Source organism: Strongylocentrotus purpuratus, unplaced genomic scaffold (assembly GCF_000002235.5).
Source record: "Strongylocentrotus purpuratus isolate Spur 01 unplaced genomic scaffold, Spur_5.0 spur5_scaffold_21, whole genome shotgun sequence".
Classification (NCBI taxonomy): Eukaryota; Metazoa; Echinodermata; class Echinoidea; order Camarodonta; family Strongylocentrotidae; genus Strongylocentrotus; species Strongylocentrotus purpuratus.
Genome location: NW_022145607.1, coordinates 23,871,037 through 23,886,560, shown reverse-complemented (window position 1 = coordinate 23,886,560; position 15,524 = coordinate 23,871,037). Strand labels below are relative to the sequence as shown.

General features: G+C 37.1%; 1 protein-coding gene across 2 annotated transcripts; it reads right to left on the bottom strand.

Moving 5' to 3' along the window:
• Nucleotides 1-354: 354 nt before the first annotated feature.
• Nucleotides 355-14,411, bottom strand: LOC577843 (tyrosine--tRNA ligase, cytoplasmic). 2 transcript variants are annotated; one of them, XM_030995427.1, is made up of 14 exons: nucleotides 14,329-14,411; nucleotides 11,616-11,732; nucleotides 11,005-11,154; nucleotides 9,769-9,944; nucleotides 8,508-8,718; nucleotides 7,984-8,035; nucleotides 6,984-7,024; nucleotides 6,175-6,313; nucleotides 5,551-5,636; nucleotides 4,802-4,937; nucleotides 4,209-4,315; nucleotides 3,481-3,674; nucleotides 2,789-2,927; nucleotides 355-1,827 (listed from the first exon to the last, which is right to left on the bottom strand). In XM_030995427.1, exons 2-14 carry the CDS (start codon nucleotides 11,670-11,672, stop codon nucleotides 1,717-1,719), a joined length of 1,599 nt encoding a protein of 532 aa, XP_030851287.1. In that variant the 5' UTR covers nucleotides 11,673-11,732; nucleotides 14,329-14,411; the 3' UTR covers nucleotides 355-1,716. The 2 variants fall into 2 exon arrangements, with proteins under 2 accessions (XP_030851287.1, XP_030851288.1); XM_030995428.1 differs by having other exon boundaries at nucleotides 14,324-14,383.
• Nucleotides 14,412-15,524: the final 1,113 nt, after the last annotated feature.

Here is a 15,524-nt window from a genome sequence, read left to right as displayed (position 1 = left end):
TCTGTATTGAATTGTCATGTATTATCAACAGTGCGTGTGTGAGTGTGTGTGTGTACATATGATTCTCATTTACAACCAATCAACCTCATCATACAGGTGGAATTTATTTGCAGCATACTGACTGTGAGCAGCATGGAAAATGAATGGAGAGTGGAAAAGAATGAGAAAGCATAGAGAACAAAAAAGGAAGAGAGAAGAGAGGGGAAATAGTTTGAAAAGGGAGGGGGTAGAAAAGGAACTGAGGAGTGAGTGAGAAAGATATGGCAGTTTTGAAAGAAACAAGCACAACATTGGAAATTTGCAGATGAGACAAACACTTTAGGGGAAAGAACACAAGTAACCAAGCATAACGAGTTGACATTATTTTAAAAGACTTTTATTACAGACATGATTAAATCTGCCTGCTTCTGTTGTAGACAAACATGACATGAATTAATGAAACAGTCTCACGTTTACCCTAAGATGTACAATGTAGTTAAAAGAAATATTGTAGACCTTAACCAAAAGAGACAAAATGAAGAAATTAAGAACTTATTAACGAGACTAGACTTCAGCTACAGTATTTTCACCTTTCAATATTGCACGGCTAGTGAAAATAACTTGTTTGGGGTGTCCTATTTTCTGAAATCTTGTGCTTTTAGCACACTATGAACAGGAGATAAAAATAATTCTGCCCAAGGGCGGAAGCAATTTAATAGGGCACAATCGGTCCATGTCCCATCTCCTGGAACCCACTTGAAATACATCCAAGTACACAACACAAAAATTAGACCTCTTAATATTATTTTATTTGTTTGTATTGTGCCTGGATCTGCCCCTGATATTTGGCAAACTACAACATGTTTCTAGAAAACCCATGTACAAATCTAGCACATATTTATTTTAAGTAAATGTACTTTATTAGTATCATTAATTGCCAGTTTTAATTCCTGGAAAAAAAAATGGAATAGACATTACACAGTTTGCAACTCCTCAAAGTAAATTTTCATCACTGGTAACAAATATTTTTGTATTTCAAAACATCCTTTCATAAATGATATGAATCATCCATTACGGTGAATACAGTTCAAAAAGACAGACAGAAGATAAAAATATCTTAAAAGAAAAGAAAAGCGATTTTCAAGCTATACTTTCTATGTTTAGCCACAGAAAGAGAAATTTCTCATTGTGGAATGTGAAAACCTTCCATTATTTGCCCATGTGTTTTCTTTTCATATCATAAAGACCCTATAACTCGATGTAGGAGCAATTTCTGTCAATAACAAGTCTTTGCTAGTCAATATTTTGTTTTTTTGCACTTTGCGTGACATGATTGGCATGTTTGCTAGTTGCCGCTTACAAATGACATACTGGTAAACAAACATTAGTGCGTACATAAGTAGGAATTATCCACCCTCCCTTTGATACCTATGTACATACGATAACTTGTATGCCTTATCTGTACATGTATATATCTTTAATGCAAAGAAATATAATACAGTCAAACCTGCTTTAGTGACCACCTGTCTACAAAGGCCAAATTTGTTGTTTCCCTTGAAAATGGTTTCTCATTGAATAATGTACTAAAGGAACCTGTCTACAAAGACCACCTGTCTACAAAGGCCACTTTTTGTGTTTCCCTTGGGCGGTCACTATAGACAGGTTTGACGGTATCTTCAATGCTAAGAAATGTAATAGAGAGAATGTTAGAATGTAGAGAGAGAGAGAGAGAACATTTTAACGTATTGAAGCTTTCTTGAGTGTAGGCGCTTTGATGACGCCTAGCTTGGTCTGGAAAGGTTTGTCTTGCCATTGAGCTGTTCCATCTTCAGATGTCTTCAGGTCAACCTGATCATGGATAGAGAAAGAATAAGAACGAGTGAGAATCGTTACATGGATCCTTGCTTCTACAAAATTGCAAATTGGCAACTAATAACTATAGATGATTCTTATTGCAAATTGGCAACTCTGTGATGTCTACAAGACGACCTGATCATGGGTAGAAAAAGAATAAGAACAAGTAAAAAATCCTTGAATGGATCCTTGCTTATACAAAAGTGCAATTTGGCAACTCTGTGATGTCTTCACTTCAAACTGATCATGGACAGAGAGAGAATGAGAAGGAGTGAGAATCTTTACATGGATCCTTGCTTATACAAAAGTGCAATTTGGCAACTATAGGATGTAAATTGTGATTCTTATTGCAAATTGGCAACTCTGTGATGTCAACATGTCAAACCTATCATGGACAGAGAAAGAATGAGAACAAGTGAGAATCGTTACATGGATCCTTGCTTAGACAAAATTGCAAATTGGCAACTAATAACTATAGGATGTAAGTTGTGATTCTTATTGCAAATTGGCAACTCTGTGATGTCTTCAAGTGAAACTGGTCATGGACAGCAAGAAAATGAGAATAAATGAGAATATTATATGGATCCTTGCTTATGTTACAGTCTCGCGTGGCAACTCGGTATTGAAAGGGTGCACAAATTAACAATTCTGTGATGTAATCAAATCCAACTGAATCACATATGTGATGAAATTGTAAAGGTATTTTTTTATCATACATAAAATCATTAACAATTCACTTTGCAAAAATGGATCAGAATCATAGATTGGCTCTTAAATCTTTTTTGAAAATTCTCAATTCGAATATCTTACAATGAAATTTTGAAGGTTGAAGAACAGTTAATGAAAGCTTTATACTAAGAGTGTAATTTTAACTGATGACAAAAAAACTTTACAATAATGTTACATTTTTTAAATATTTATTTTAATATAAATCTTATTTACAGCATGTACTCACCTGAATCTTTTCAAACACCTTCTTCTTGGGCTTGAGTTCTTCGTCTGGGGTGTTGTTCTCGTAGCCTTCAAAGAAGACGCGATCGCCTGGTGCACTGCCCTCTGGTGGGCTAAGGGGCTCGACCCGTCTAGGGTCCTCTCTGTCATTCAAATCAATTTTGTATTATTATTATTTAATGTGGTTTATTGATTTTAAAAATGAAAGATGAAGAGCAAAGGGAAAAGAGTGAGAGGGGAGAGAAGTGGGAGAGGAGAGGGAAAGGATAGGAAGACACAGAGATGGAAGGAAAACAAAGAGAAAACGGGAGAAAATGGGATGGGGAGAACAAGGGTCGTTATATCATACAAGCAATAGATGAAAGTTAAAGGGGAAGTGGAAAGGGAGCAATAAATGAATACAAGATGCAATCTATACACGTTAGGGAGCTTTTGATATGCAATTCATAATAAACAAAAGAAAAACACAATAAATGCTTGTTCAGATATAGCACAGTAAACCACCGCCAAAAAGCTGCCACATTTTTTGTTAATGTATTAAATGAATGGCGAATGCACACAACACGCCACTTGCGCCTATTCACTGAGCTCTGTGTTATAAGATACAGAAACGTGAAATGTATTACACTAGAATTCATGAGACAGAAAAAACTGCAGCAGTTTTGCCGCATCATATCTGAAAGAGATATAACTTACAAACAAGCACACATGAGCATCGCCTGTGACTCTATCCCCCTCATCTTCTGTGGCTTGAGGTTACATAACATGACCACCATGCGGTCAGGGAGGTCCTCTAGAGGCACCACACCCGCCAGACCGCTGATGACCGTCCGAGGCTGCTCCTCACCGACATCGATCTTCTCCAAGTAGAGAGAGTCTGCATCTGGATGCTGGCAACAAAGACATTATATTTTCATAGATTACAAAGAAGAATGAGATTATGTTTATGTTCATTCTTCAGATTGTGCTTGTGTTTGTGCTTGTGTTTGTGTTTATGTTTCATATTGTGCTTGTGTTTGTGTGTGTGTTTGTGTTTAGGTTTATGCTTCACATTGTGCTTATTTTTGTGTTGGCGCTTATGTTTATGTTCATGTCAGTTTGGAAGAATATCACATAAATGTTCCCTGAAGACGATTATTCATGCCATCAGATTCAGTGTTTGGAAAATTCTTCAGGTGCTATGCCGGGGCTGTATTTAAGCATTTTGTAATTGATAATAATCATTACTTCAAATGTAATAATGAAAATAAAGTTAGTTTTTAAATCTTCGCACAGCTACTTTAAGAACTTCACAATCCCTGGTAATTTATAGCACACAAAATGACCAAATGCCTTGGACCAATCCAAAAACTATGGATAATATTTCTTTTTTACGTAGCTCACTAAGTAAGAAGTCAAGTAGCAGAAACACAAAAATACTGTACCTTTTCTGCCGAGATGATTTTGCCGACTCTAAGATCTAGCCTTGATGGAATGATCTCTTCAGTGGCCGCTGCTCCTCCTCCTGCTCCGCCTTTTGCTGCTCCTCCCTCTGGAAAACATAATTAAAGGTCAAGGGTTAAAGGTTGTGTCATCCTCTGGCAGATGTCTGATTAAGATATCTTGAGCTTTCATGATAAGGAACTATATTCTAGATCCAAACTATCAACCGAATCTCAAATCAATTAAAATTGTCAGACAATAGCTCCAGGGCCAGTGATCATTGTTCTAGGCTCTCTTTCATTAATGACATAGGGTAGGGCTAAGGTAGCAATGTGGTTTAGGTTAGGTCAAGGTTAAGGTCTAGGGTTAGGGTTTACATACAGTGACTGGTCCAGTGTTGAAATTAAGATATCAGTTAGTGTAGATAATGAACGGTAGAGCAATTGCTGCTAGAGTATATGCCTCACAACCCAAACTATTTAACAATGCTCCAGGTAAAAGACTTTGAATTTGCAAGTCTGAGAAAAAACGCTATGAATCTACTCTTAGTTCTGAGATATGACCTTAAAGGTACAATGTGGTTTTGGAAACTCACTTTTCTTTGGTGGTGGAGGGTAGGCCTGCGCGGTGAGTTTCTTGAGCTCTGGACTGGAGAACTTCTGCCTGATGGGGTCCAGGATCTTGTTGAGTTCCCTGGTCACTGCAGCCTTCAGGTCACCTGGATGAATGTCCTATGGGTAGATGGATTCATGAAAATTAACACATCAGGGGGGGGGGGGGGGGGGTGTTTCACAAAACTTGTCATAAGTGACAAGTAACAGATTCTGTTATAAGCTACTGAACTCCTTGCTTCTGACTGGTTATCAGCAGATTTGTCACTGATTTTCGTAATTTGTCATTGAAAAAAGGCATTGTGAAACGGGCCCCAGTTAAAAACTTGCCAGAATGAAGTATGGTTAGCAGAGAGCTCTCAGAGTAATCAATGTCATTACAATAGAACATGTTCAGTTTATAAGACATTCATGCAGAAATATTACAAATTACGGCCTTCTTGCTGAGGCACTGTTCCTGGTTTGTGCAACTCTAAAATCAGCAACAGACAGCAAGAGTCATGAAGTCTCAAAATTGAAGTATGTGATTCGCATTCCAACTATTGAAATACAATTATTTGTAACAGGTGAATGAAATAATAACAAAAATGTACGCATTAAATTTACAGTACAAAATTGGCCTTTTGCAAGCCTAACCCTAACTTGATATCTTGGAAGAGGTAAAGCCCAGTGTAATCGTTGCTGGAGCATTATGTTGAAGTGTAAAATGTTCTGTTGGATTCAGAGTTCTTACCCCTTTGCCAAAGGCCTCTTGAAGCGCTTCAAACGTAGCAAAACCAATGCTTCCTCCAAACTCTTCTTTTCTCTCGATCACCAAGTCTACAGAGGAAATTAAATTGCATTTTGAGGATATTTACATTTTAAGGGTTGGAATCTATGAGGGGTAAAATTAAATTTGCTTCCATATGAAAGAACATTCTCTCATAACATCAATGTAAAGGTGTTAATCAACATCACAAGCTCCTTAAGGCATCGTTTAACAATGTTGAATCTGAGATGCATGGCCCTACATGTTAAAAGTGCCTGTGATATGGTGTAATTCTGAAGCCCTAAAATTGCGCTGATTATAAAGTGCCTCAAAAAAGTAAAAATCTTTGAGTGACTGGTTATACCATACTCATCTTCCCCAGTAGACTGTAGTGTTATAAAAACTGTTAGAAAAACTAATTTTTAAATTTTGATTTCCAATCATAAACATCTTGATAATCAGACTGAAGATCAGCTTGTAAAAGTCATGGGGTTCCTGACTGACCTTAGGTTTATAATTATCATTGCAGCATGAGCTAAATCCAGGATTTTGTTACAGAATCTGAGACAAAGTTGCCCAGTCCCTTTAAGAATAATGAAATTAGCATACCCGTCTTCATATTAGGCATGAGCACATACTGGACGAAGGACAGGACTCCGTTGTTCTCAATGTTGCCTGGTTCACAGAATGCCCTCTTGATCTTTCTCTTCACTGCTGCAGCATCGTCCAGTAAATCAATCTTTGAATCCTGCATGAAATAAGGTTTGTGGGACTACATTATAAAAAATGAACTGTAGAATTAAAGATTCAATTCAATTCAGTATTTATTCGATTCCATAATACAAACAGTAACATCAACATACAGTAAATATAAAAGAAATACTTCTTATACATAATTATTATTAAAATAGTAAAATATTGACATTAAAAAAATAGGAATTCGAATAGGACTGTTTCACAGCTAACAATCAACCTATATGAATAGCAAAGACATTTGAAGTTCTTGATCTATTCTGAATTTTAATTAATGAGAATGTAATGAATATGTTTTTTTTAAACATTTGACATGGATATTTGTTTCGTCCACAAGTAAATAAGTTGCTCAGGCATAAATATGTCACTATGAAGAAAATTAATAACATGAAACCCTGCGTATAGGGCTTGTTCAAAACCAATACTAGAAATGCGCGCATGTGTGTGCGTTATCTAGTCTACACAACAAGACATTTTACTTTTCACTGAAAAAGTATTTAAATTGCAATATCTTCTTTGAAGAAGTAATATCTGAAGCTCATATTTTGAACACAGTATAGTGACATGGAACCTCTAAAATACAGCAAAAAATATATTTCAAGAAATATTAACAAATCTAGAATGAATTCTGTTGGAAAAAGAATTGATTTGATCGAGCTCCTTACCTCTTCTGAGGAGCTCATCTTTGTTCCTGTCAAGCCTGGCACTGAAAGGAAAGAAGACACAATAAAAAAACTGAATTAAACACAAACAAGACATGCAACTGCATCTCTACTAGTACTATGCCTACGCCTGAATAAATTTAAGATCATGGCTTGAATAATTCTTCAAATATCACATTGAGAACAAAACTGCTATAATTAAAGTCTGCTGATTCTTATGACCTTTGACCTATGACCTGACAATCCCAAAATCTAATCACTTTCCTCCCTGTTGTGATGCATACAAGTAACAAGTAACTCGTCCCCCTCCTTTCCTTTTCTTTCCCCTCCCTCTATTTATACCCTCTTCTCTCCTTACGTCCACCTTTCGTTCCTATCTTTCTCTCTCTGTCTCCCTCTATCTCTCTATCTCTCTATCTCTCCCCTCCCTCTCTGTCTCTTTCCCCCCTCTCCCCTCTCTCTCTTATTACTATTTTTGCTCCTCAGTCTCCTTACGACTTTTTCCTCACTTCTCAATCTTTGAATGTCGACTTCTTTCCCTATTTTTCCCTATTACTATGTAATTTATACTTATGCTTTTTGTTAATGTCATGATCTCGTGTGAATTTATGTACATTATGTGACATATCAATTATTTTGTAACTACTTTGTATTATGTTTATGTGCTGCCAGTGGAGGCCAATTTTCTATGTTTTTGAATATGGACCAATAAATTATCTATCTATCTATCTATCTATCTAACAAGTCCTAAGTTCACTGCTAATAGTTATTGATCTTGTGCTGACAAGGTTTAACACAAAAATTCAATTTCATTCATATTGACCTGCTGACTTTGACCTTTGACCATCCTGACCCACAATATGATCAGTTTGTCTCACGGTGGTCAAACGTACATACATTGACAAAATGTACACAAATTTTGTTCCTCATTTGATATTCTTTTGAAAGCAGGTATAGGTACTTTCAAGAAAAAACAAAAAATGTATTGTATCAATAAACTTACCCATAGGGTTCATGAGATGTATTCTCTTTGCATAACCAAGTTGAGGCATGTACTGTAGAAGGAAAGGTAAAACAGAAGATCACACCAATTTTCAATAATCACTCATAAAAACTGAAGACAGAGAATATCAAAAACATGATGAATGTATTCAAAAAGAGCTGCATGTATTCTTGTATAAAAGTGAAATTAGATTTCAATGAGATTTGAAGAGTAAATCAAACCCCCTTTGGAGTAGAAGAGTAAAAACAAAGGATCATATTTACATTAAATCTATATCAAAGTGTCAACTTGCCAAGTAAAATACAATTCATAAACATATAACAAAACATTTACAGAACATCATTGAAGCCTGTACTGGTAAGTCAAGTACATTCAAGTACATTCACATTAGAACCACACTATACAAATCTCTACATCATTATTAACCTATCGTCTACTGGAACCGGGTGGTCCCTGTGTTAAGCCTATGGGAATGAGAAAATTCAGTAATCAACAGGTTAACATTATTCTCAATATCATCTCACCTTTTCTGCAAAGGTGAAGATCTTCCTCTGATCGACGCCTCCAAACTGAGCGTCGACCTTGAGGTACTCCTCATCTAGCGCCTGGAGCCCCGGGTAGAGCAGACCACTGAGAAGGGGGTGGTCTACCTGCTTGACCACCTCGGCTCCTGCCTTCTTGGCGTCGTGCTCGGTGACCACGGAAGAGAGTCTGTAGACGTCCAAGGTGTACTCCCTGATAGACAGATTGGAAAGGATGATAGTGGTTTGGATTTATAGTTTATATGTGAGAAAATGAGGAGTTTATAGAAATGTGCAGAATTTAGACAAGATACGATTTTGAGAAAATAGGGTCTACTAGAGAAGTATAAAAAAAAACGAGGCTAATTCATAACTTTAGACTCGATTTCAACAGCGACAACGATCACTGAATATTGTAAGACCGCATATGCGTTCTGATTAAAAATAAGTTAGGATTTTTGAAGTTGTGATCAATCAAACACAAATTGGCAACTCTATGACATATCATGCGAGCTCAACTTCCATTTGCTCAGTACTAAAAAAATCTAAAATTTTCATTTTCCCTCAAGAAAAATTTCAACCATACATGCACCCTAAATATAATAATTGCAAATATGTTTCTATACTCCCCCTGCAAGGAACAAATATATATTCCGTCATCAATAACGAAGAAAACATGATTTTATGGAATATTATGCACAAAGCAAATGAAGGAGAGCTCGTATAATAAGTCACAGAGTTGCCAATTTGTATTTGATTGATCACAACTTCAATAATTCATAACTTTCTTATTTTCATTCAGAATTTGCTCAAACTTTCACTCACCTGATTTTCTTATTATTCTGCCTCTATCGAAACAAACTTATTTTTGGGGTAGACTTTCCCTTTAAAGCCCCACTGCACTAATTTGGCCAGGAGGGTTTAGACTTCCCTGCATGGTCACTGGCAGGTGGTTATCTCATCAAATCAGCTCTAAATTAACATAAGAAAAAGAGGATCATGGGGGACCAATGGTCACCGATTAGGCATTGTTTACTATATAGAGGGCGCAAGTAGCTATAAGTAGTGCAGTGGGCCTTTAATGAAGCTTTTTATTCAGTTCCTCTGGTTGCAGGAAGCAAGATACTTTGAGTAGATAGTCGACCATTAATAAGGTCACAAGCTCTGAAAATGTCTCTTGCATGAGATTTACTGAGTAAACAAACAGCAACAGGTTGAGCATATTACATGTGGTTGTGATGCGTTATATCTTAATTCTACTTACTTGCTAAGCTGGTAGTCTGTTCCTCTGATGAACCTAAGCTTCTCTATCGGTACCCCAATGGATTCCAGCATGGCCTTGATGAGATGCTCATAGTACTTGGTCCTGAGCTCAAGCAGCTCCCATGGGGCTTTCATGTTATCTAGGTAACCATGGAGATCGGCAAGCAGGATCGTCACCTACAAGTCCAAAAAATAATGGAGGAATAAATTATACCATCAATTTGTTTTTGTATGTTTTTCTAATTACAGTTCTATTTACTCTTCTTTTTTCTTCTTTTTTCTTCTGTACTATCTTATAACATTTATGATTGTTCTTTGGCACATATACATAAGGAGTTAAATCAATAAAACAATTATTTCACAGTAATCACAGAAACTTGTTGAATATTTCCTCTAAAGCGATACTGAACTGATGATCTTTCTGAGTAACCTCTCCTCACTAACCCAAACATCGCACTTCGGTCCCTGTATAGAGGCAGTCAGAGGAGCAAGACGTTGTTTCAGCATAGCGGTAACCGTTGATAATAAGGGCCTGAAGCTTTCAGTCAAGTACAACAATGCTCCACAGTGATTTCTCTATACTAACAAAATAGCGAACTTCAACCCTGAAACAGATATATTCATGTACAAACCCTAACCCTATATCAAGCCTGGAGCGATTTAAGCCACCTCAGAGATACTATTTGGGCATAGCTAGTTTAGCTACATAAAGGCCATTTGTACAAATCTGTAAAACTTATCGAGACAACTGCTGGCTATATGTTCATGATAGTTATGCCACTGTTTATTCTTGCACCGGCAGTACATTCTGTGATACACAGGTAGAAGTATTCTTTTCAATACGACAAACAAAAGGTATTCACGAAGCGTGTCCATCACTTTGGCAGTGATTATTCTAAAATGAGCAAAATGGGACGTCTCAATGTGTAAAAGATCTATGGATATTTGGGGGTCATTTGTACAAATGATATAGATTTCTTTAAATACAGTCATTCTTGCTGGTTCAAATGTCAGCGAACCACCGGTACATGGTTAAAGCCTATCTGCATTAGTTTGGCCAGGAGGAATTAGATCTCCCTGCATGGTCACTGACAGGTGGTTATCTCACCAAATCAGCTCACAATTAACATCAGAAAAAGAAGACCATGGGGGACCGACGGTCACCGATGAGGCATTGTTTGCTATATAGAGGGCGCAAGTAGCTATAAGTAGTGCAGTGGGGCTTTAAAAGTCTTACCTGACATCCTGCTCTTAGGAAATCCGCTAGCTTGCTCATGGGCACAAAGTAGGCAATGTGGGGCTTTCCGGTGGTGGCGGTGCCCCAGTAGACCGCTATATCCTTCCCTTCCTTCAAAAATGACTCCAACTTGTCTCTGCCAAGGACCTCCTGCAATGGGGGGCACAAAAATGAAGGATGGGAAAGTTAAGTTTTTGATGATTTACTTTTATATATTCCAACAACTCTCACATAAGATACAGAGTCTCAACATTTTGTGATTTTTTTTATCATTTCAATAATTCGAGTAAGAGATAGAGCATGATCCCTTGCTTTTGATCTTGACAATTTGCAAAACAGACAAATACCCTATCCCCACACACTACACTAATTTAGACAAGTACAGATGAAGGGTGAGGGCCATACATCCAAAGAGGCACCATTGTAAATAAATACAAGTTCTTCCAATTAGCTGTGATGTGTAAAATTGCTCAAAACTATAACCAGATTCAGTGTGGCTTTAAATGATTCTCATAAAATAATACTTTATTTGACCCTAAATTGGGTTGCCATTTTACCTGACTATCATTTAGGGGGGAGAATGTGAAAAACAAAGAAAGAAAAAAAAATACCTGCAAATTTCTGGTAATCAGATCCATTTTCTCCTCAACTGTACTAGGTGTAGCCATGTTGAGTTGTTACTCTTGTTTCACAAGACTCTAGAACTTGAATGCAAATGTTCAGTTGCTCTGTGGGAGAACAGAATCAATGGATAATTATGATTCGAATTATGATTAGATAAATACACCAGAACACAGGTGCAAACTGCAAAGCATACATGGGGAGGTGCTGTGGCTTTGTAGATACGTCACCAGACTGTGGATCACATGGTTAATGGTTCAAGTTTCAGCTATGGTACTATTGCCCTTTGCCAAGACATAAATCTATGTTGTCACCAGTAATGCATGCCAGGGTAGGCGGGAAGCAATAATATACAATTCATGTTTGCAAGTGCATTAGTGAATATGCACTACACGGTGGTTAAGTCACAATTGGATAATGAGCAAGACTTGTCAAGTTCATTATTAACCCATTAATTGTGACTTCACAAAAGAACTTTATTGGGTAAGTTGATTGCCGAAAGAACCTAGACAATCCCTGATAACAACACGCACAATGGCGAAAATATCAGCAGGGATTATTTCACTCAAGTTTTGGACGGGACTTGCATCTTGAATTATAACAGGAAATATCAGATGTTCTTGACAATGTCCACTAAACTTTATTTGTACAAAAGAATAAGGCTCAGCCTGGCCAGAAATGTGTAATTGTGTATAGATCTATTTAATTAAAGTTAAGCTTGTGGTTTTTTTAGAATTAGAAATCTAAGTCTGGATCAACCAGGAAGCTGTAATGAATGGAGATACCGTCTCGAAAGAATTTTCCGAGGGAAAAATATTCAAGATTAACCTGGCTTAACAAAAAGAAATGTAACCCTCTCCAACCATCATTTCCATCAACAGCTGTCCATATCAATGCACAGTCCCTCTCTGGAATTCCAAATAGTACGAAATGTTACGTAACGCCATCTGCTTCCCTAAGTTCTCTATTCACTCTTTTGCAAATATATGCAAGCATCGAGCTTTGAAGCCATGCGTGGCACCGAAAAATTAAGTCATGTTCAGTAAAGATGTATTTAGCTATAACATATAAAATACAGAATTAACAGCATAAGACCATTGCAACTTTATATTAGTCATCAAATGCTTTTTCTGTTCTCCGATAGCTCTACTGAATGCATGGCCATTTCAACCAGCGAAATCGACCAAGGAAATCGTGAGTTAGAGCGAATGAAAGGTTTTCATCATCATGATTTTCTCATCTAATTATTGATATTTTCCGAAAATTTCCGAAATTTGTACATAGCTAGGAAAGTAGTCTAAAGGTTTATCTTCCTAAAGAACTTAATGAAATTGTGTTATATGTTTGCGCATTTATTGATTGGGGGCTAGAAGTTGTCAAGTTATCACCACTATTCACCCCAAATACGGGCCCACAAAGCAAAGCCGCCATGCTCGCTGGGATGTGTGTGGAAAGGGAGGACCTAGTGCTACTAGGGAGCTGTACGGTTTCGGAGGGGGATTAAGGGGATTACGATAGGGGAAACAAAAGACACGCGGTGCCACGGATGGCTTCAAAGTATGGTAGAGTAAAGGAGCCCGTTTTCGGCCACTTAAGACAAAATCCTATTTTTAGGACTCTTTACTTCCTATTTATTGTCATTTCTTGTTCAAATCATGAAGCAAATATTATTATTATTTAAACAAAAAAAGAATCCCAGAAAAAAAATCACGAATTGCCATGACAATATTCATTTCAATTTTCACTGTTTTGGAGCCAGTTATCGGCCGAGCGTTTCAGTTTACGGCCGCATGTACAAAGTCAATAGGAAGCGCTCGCGCGCGCCGTGCGTTTCCGCGCTGATGTACAGCACAAGCGGGCGGAGCAGGTATCCCACGCCGGAGCTCCCTGGTGCTCGCCTGGCCGAAGACAGGCACAGCGGTGATCGGAAGTTGGAATCTGAATTAGACAGAGATATCGTGTGTGCGTCGCGGTGTGCAGCTGCATTGATTTAATACATGCGATGAGATACTTTTGAGCTTGCAACTAGCACAAATCGGGCTCTAAATCTGAAAAATACTTGAAATAAAGCTCATTTTATGGTACCCATATTTCTTACAGACACGCGTAAGATACTCGATTTTTCAGATTTGGGTAGCGGGACCGGCGATTACATCGCTAAAATGTGATATTTTAGGATATATTTTCCATTGCAAATGTGGTTCTTCAGTGACACTGGCATGGTATGGTATGTGTGGGATATGTGTTATGCTATTTATGCGATGTATTTTAGAGTGATTTTACCTTGCATCTAACCAATCGGCCGAAAACTGGAGCTGGCCGATTACCGGCTCCTTTACTCTATTTCCTCATCAATAGTTTACAAGCGATAGATCTATACAATTTTCTAATGCATTGCAACCCCCCCCCCCCCCCCCGCCATTACGGTACAAATCTATGCCAAATTAGTTTTTACTGGACAGGTGTGCACTAGTGCATGCAGTAAATAATATATTGGGCGGGTCATGATCAAATTTATTTACAGTCCCATGCATTCATTTTCATGTTTTCAAACAGGCTCATTCGAGGACGTAAAATAAATACAATTTAGTTTGACTTATATCAACATATTTCTGCAAACAACCAAGTCACATAACATTATCACACATCTTAAAAGATCTGACATAATATATATTTTTTAATATTTGGGAAATCATACTTTACCGAGCTTTGTAAATGACCGTCCACAGCTTACGGTTGTTCAGCTTCAGATTGCGAAACTATTGCATCATACACATGGCACCGAGAACTAGTCTCGAATGTGGCGATGCTTATATTTTTATAAAATTAAAAAGTGAACAAAATTAAAATTAGACATGAATACATAATGAATTTACTTAATTTATGTATTTATATATTAATTATGTTTATTTGTAGGTTTTCAAAAGAATCAAATTGATGTGAATAGGAATTAAAATTGAATAATTATCTCCATTGCATTAAGTCAAAGCTAACAAACAAAAGAGGAAATTTTAAAGGGGAAACAAATCCTAAGAGAAGAGGCGTAAATATTCACTTCTGAATGACAAACGCCTATAAACCAAAGAACAACAACAATAACAATAAAATATTCATTATTAGATTTTATTTTATTTCTGCATTTTTTCCATATAAAATATAACTGAATAACAAAGAACATATAAATGTAAGGTATAATACAAGCAGGGAGGTGAGACATGCCCTGATACAAGATAAACAAACAATAATTTCTTCATGTCAAAATGTTTTTTTACATAATATATGTACATATAATAACGAAACTTAATATTTCCATAACATATAATCATAAATTTAAAGTATTATCCGAACTATTCTGTTGGAAAAGTGCAGGAGACCGCAATCATAAGCAAAGCTTGACAAGGATGGCGGCCTCAAATGAATGACACACGCATAAACACTAAAAACTAACATTTGATAACTCTTCTTCTTGCTTCTTAATTCTCCTCCTTTTTTATAACATCCTATTTCTTCTTATTTTACTTCTTTTCTCTTTGACTGCTTCTTTTTCGTTTTCTCTAGCTTCTTCGTTTTTACTTCTTCTCCCCTTTTCTTCTCCTTGGATCACTTATTACTTCTTTTGTTATTCGTTATAGATATCTCTCACTCAAATCTCAGTGAACTATTTACCCTACCTACCCCCCCCCCCCCCCTCTCTCTCTCTCTCTCTCTCTCTCTCTCCCTCTCTCGCTCTCTCGCTCTCTCTCTCTCTCTCTCTCTCTCTCTCTCTCCTTCTCTCTCTTTCTCTCTTTCTCTCTCTCTCTCTCTCTCCCTCCCTTTCTCTCTCTATCTCTCTGCTACGATCTCTGCACATCTAACTGAATATGATACTTTCGCCGTGTTTTATCCTTATAACTAGCTCC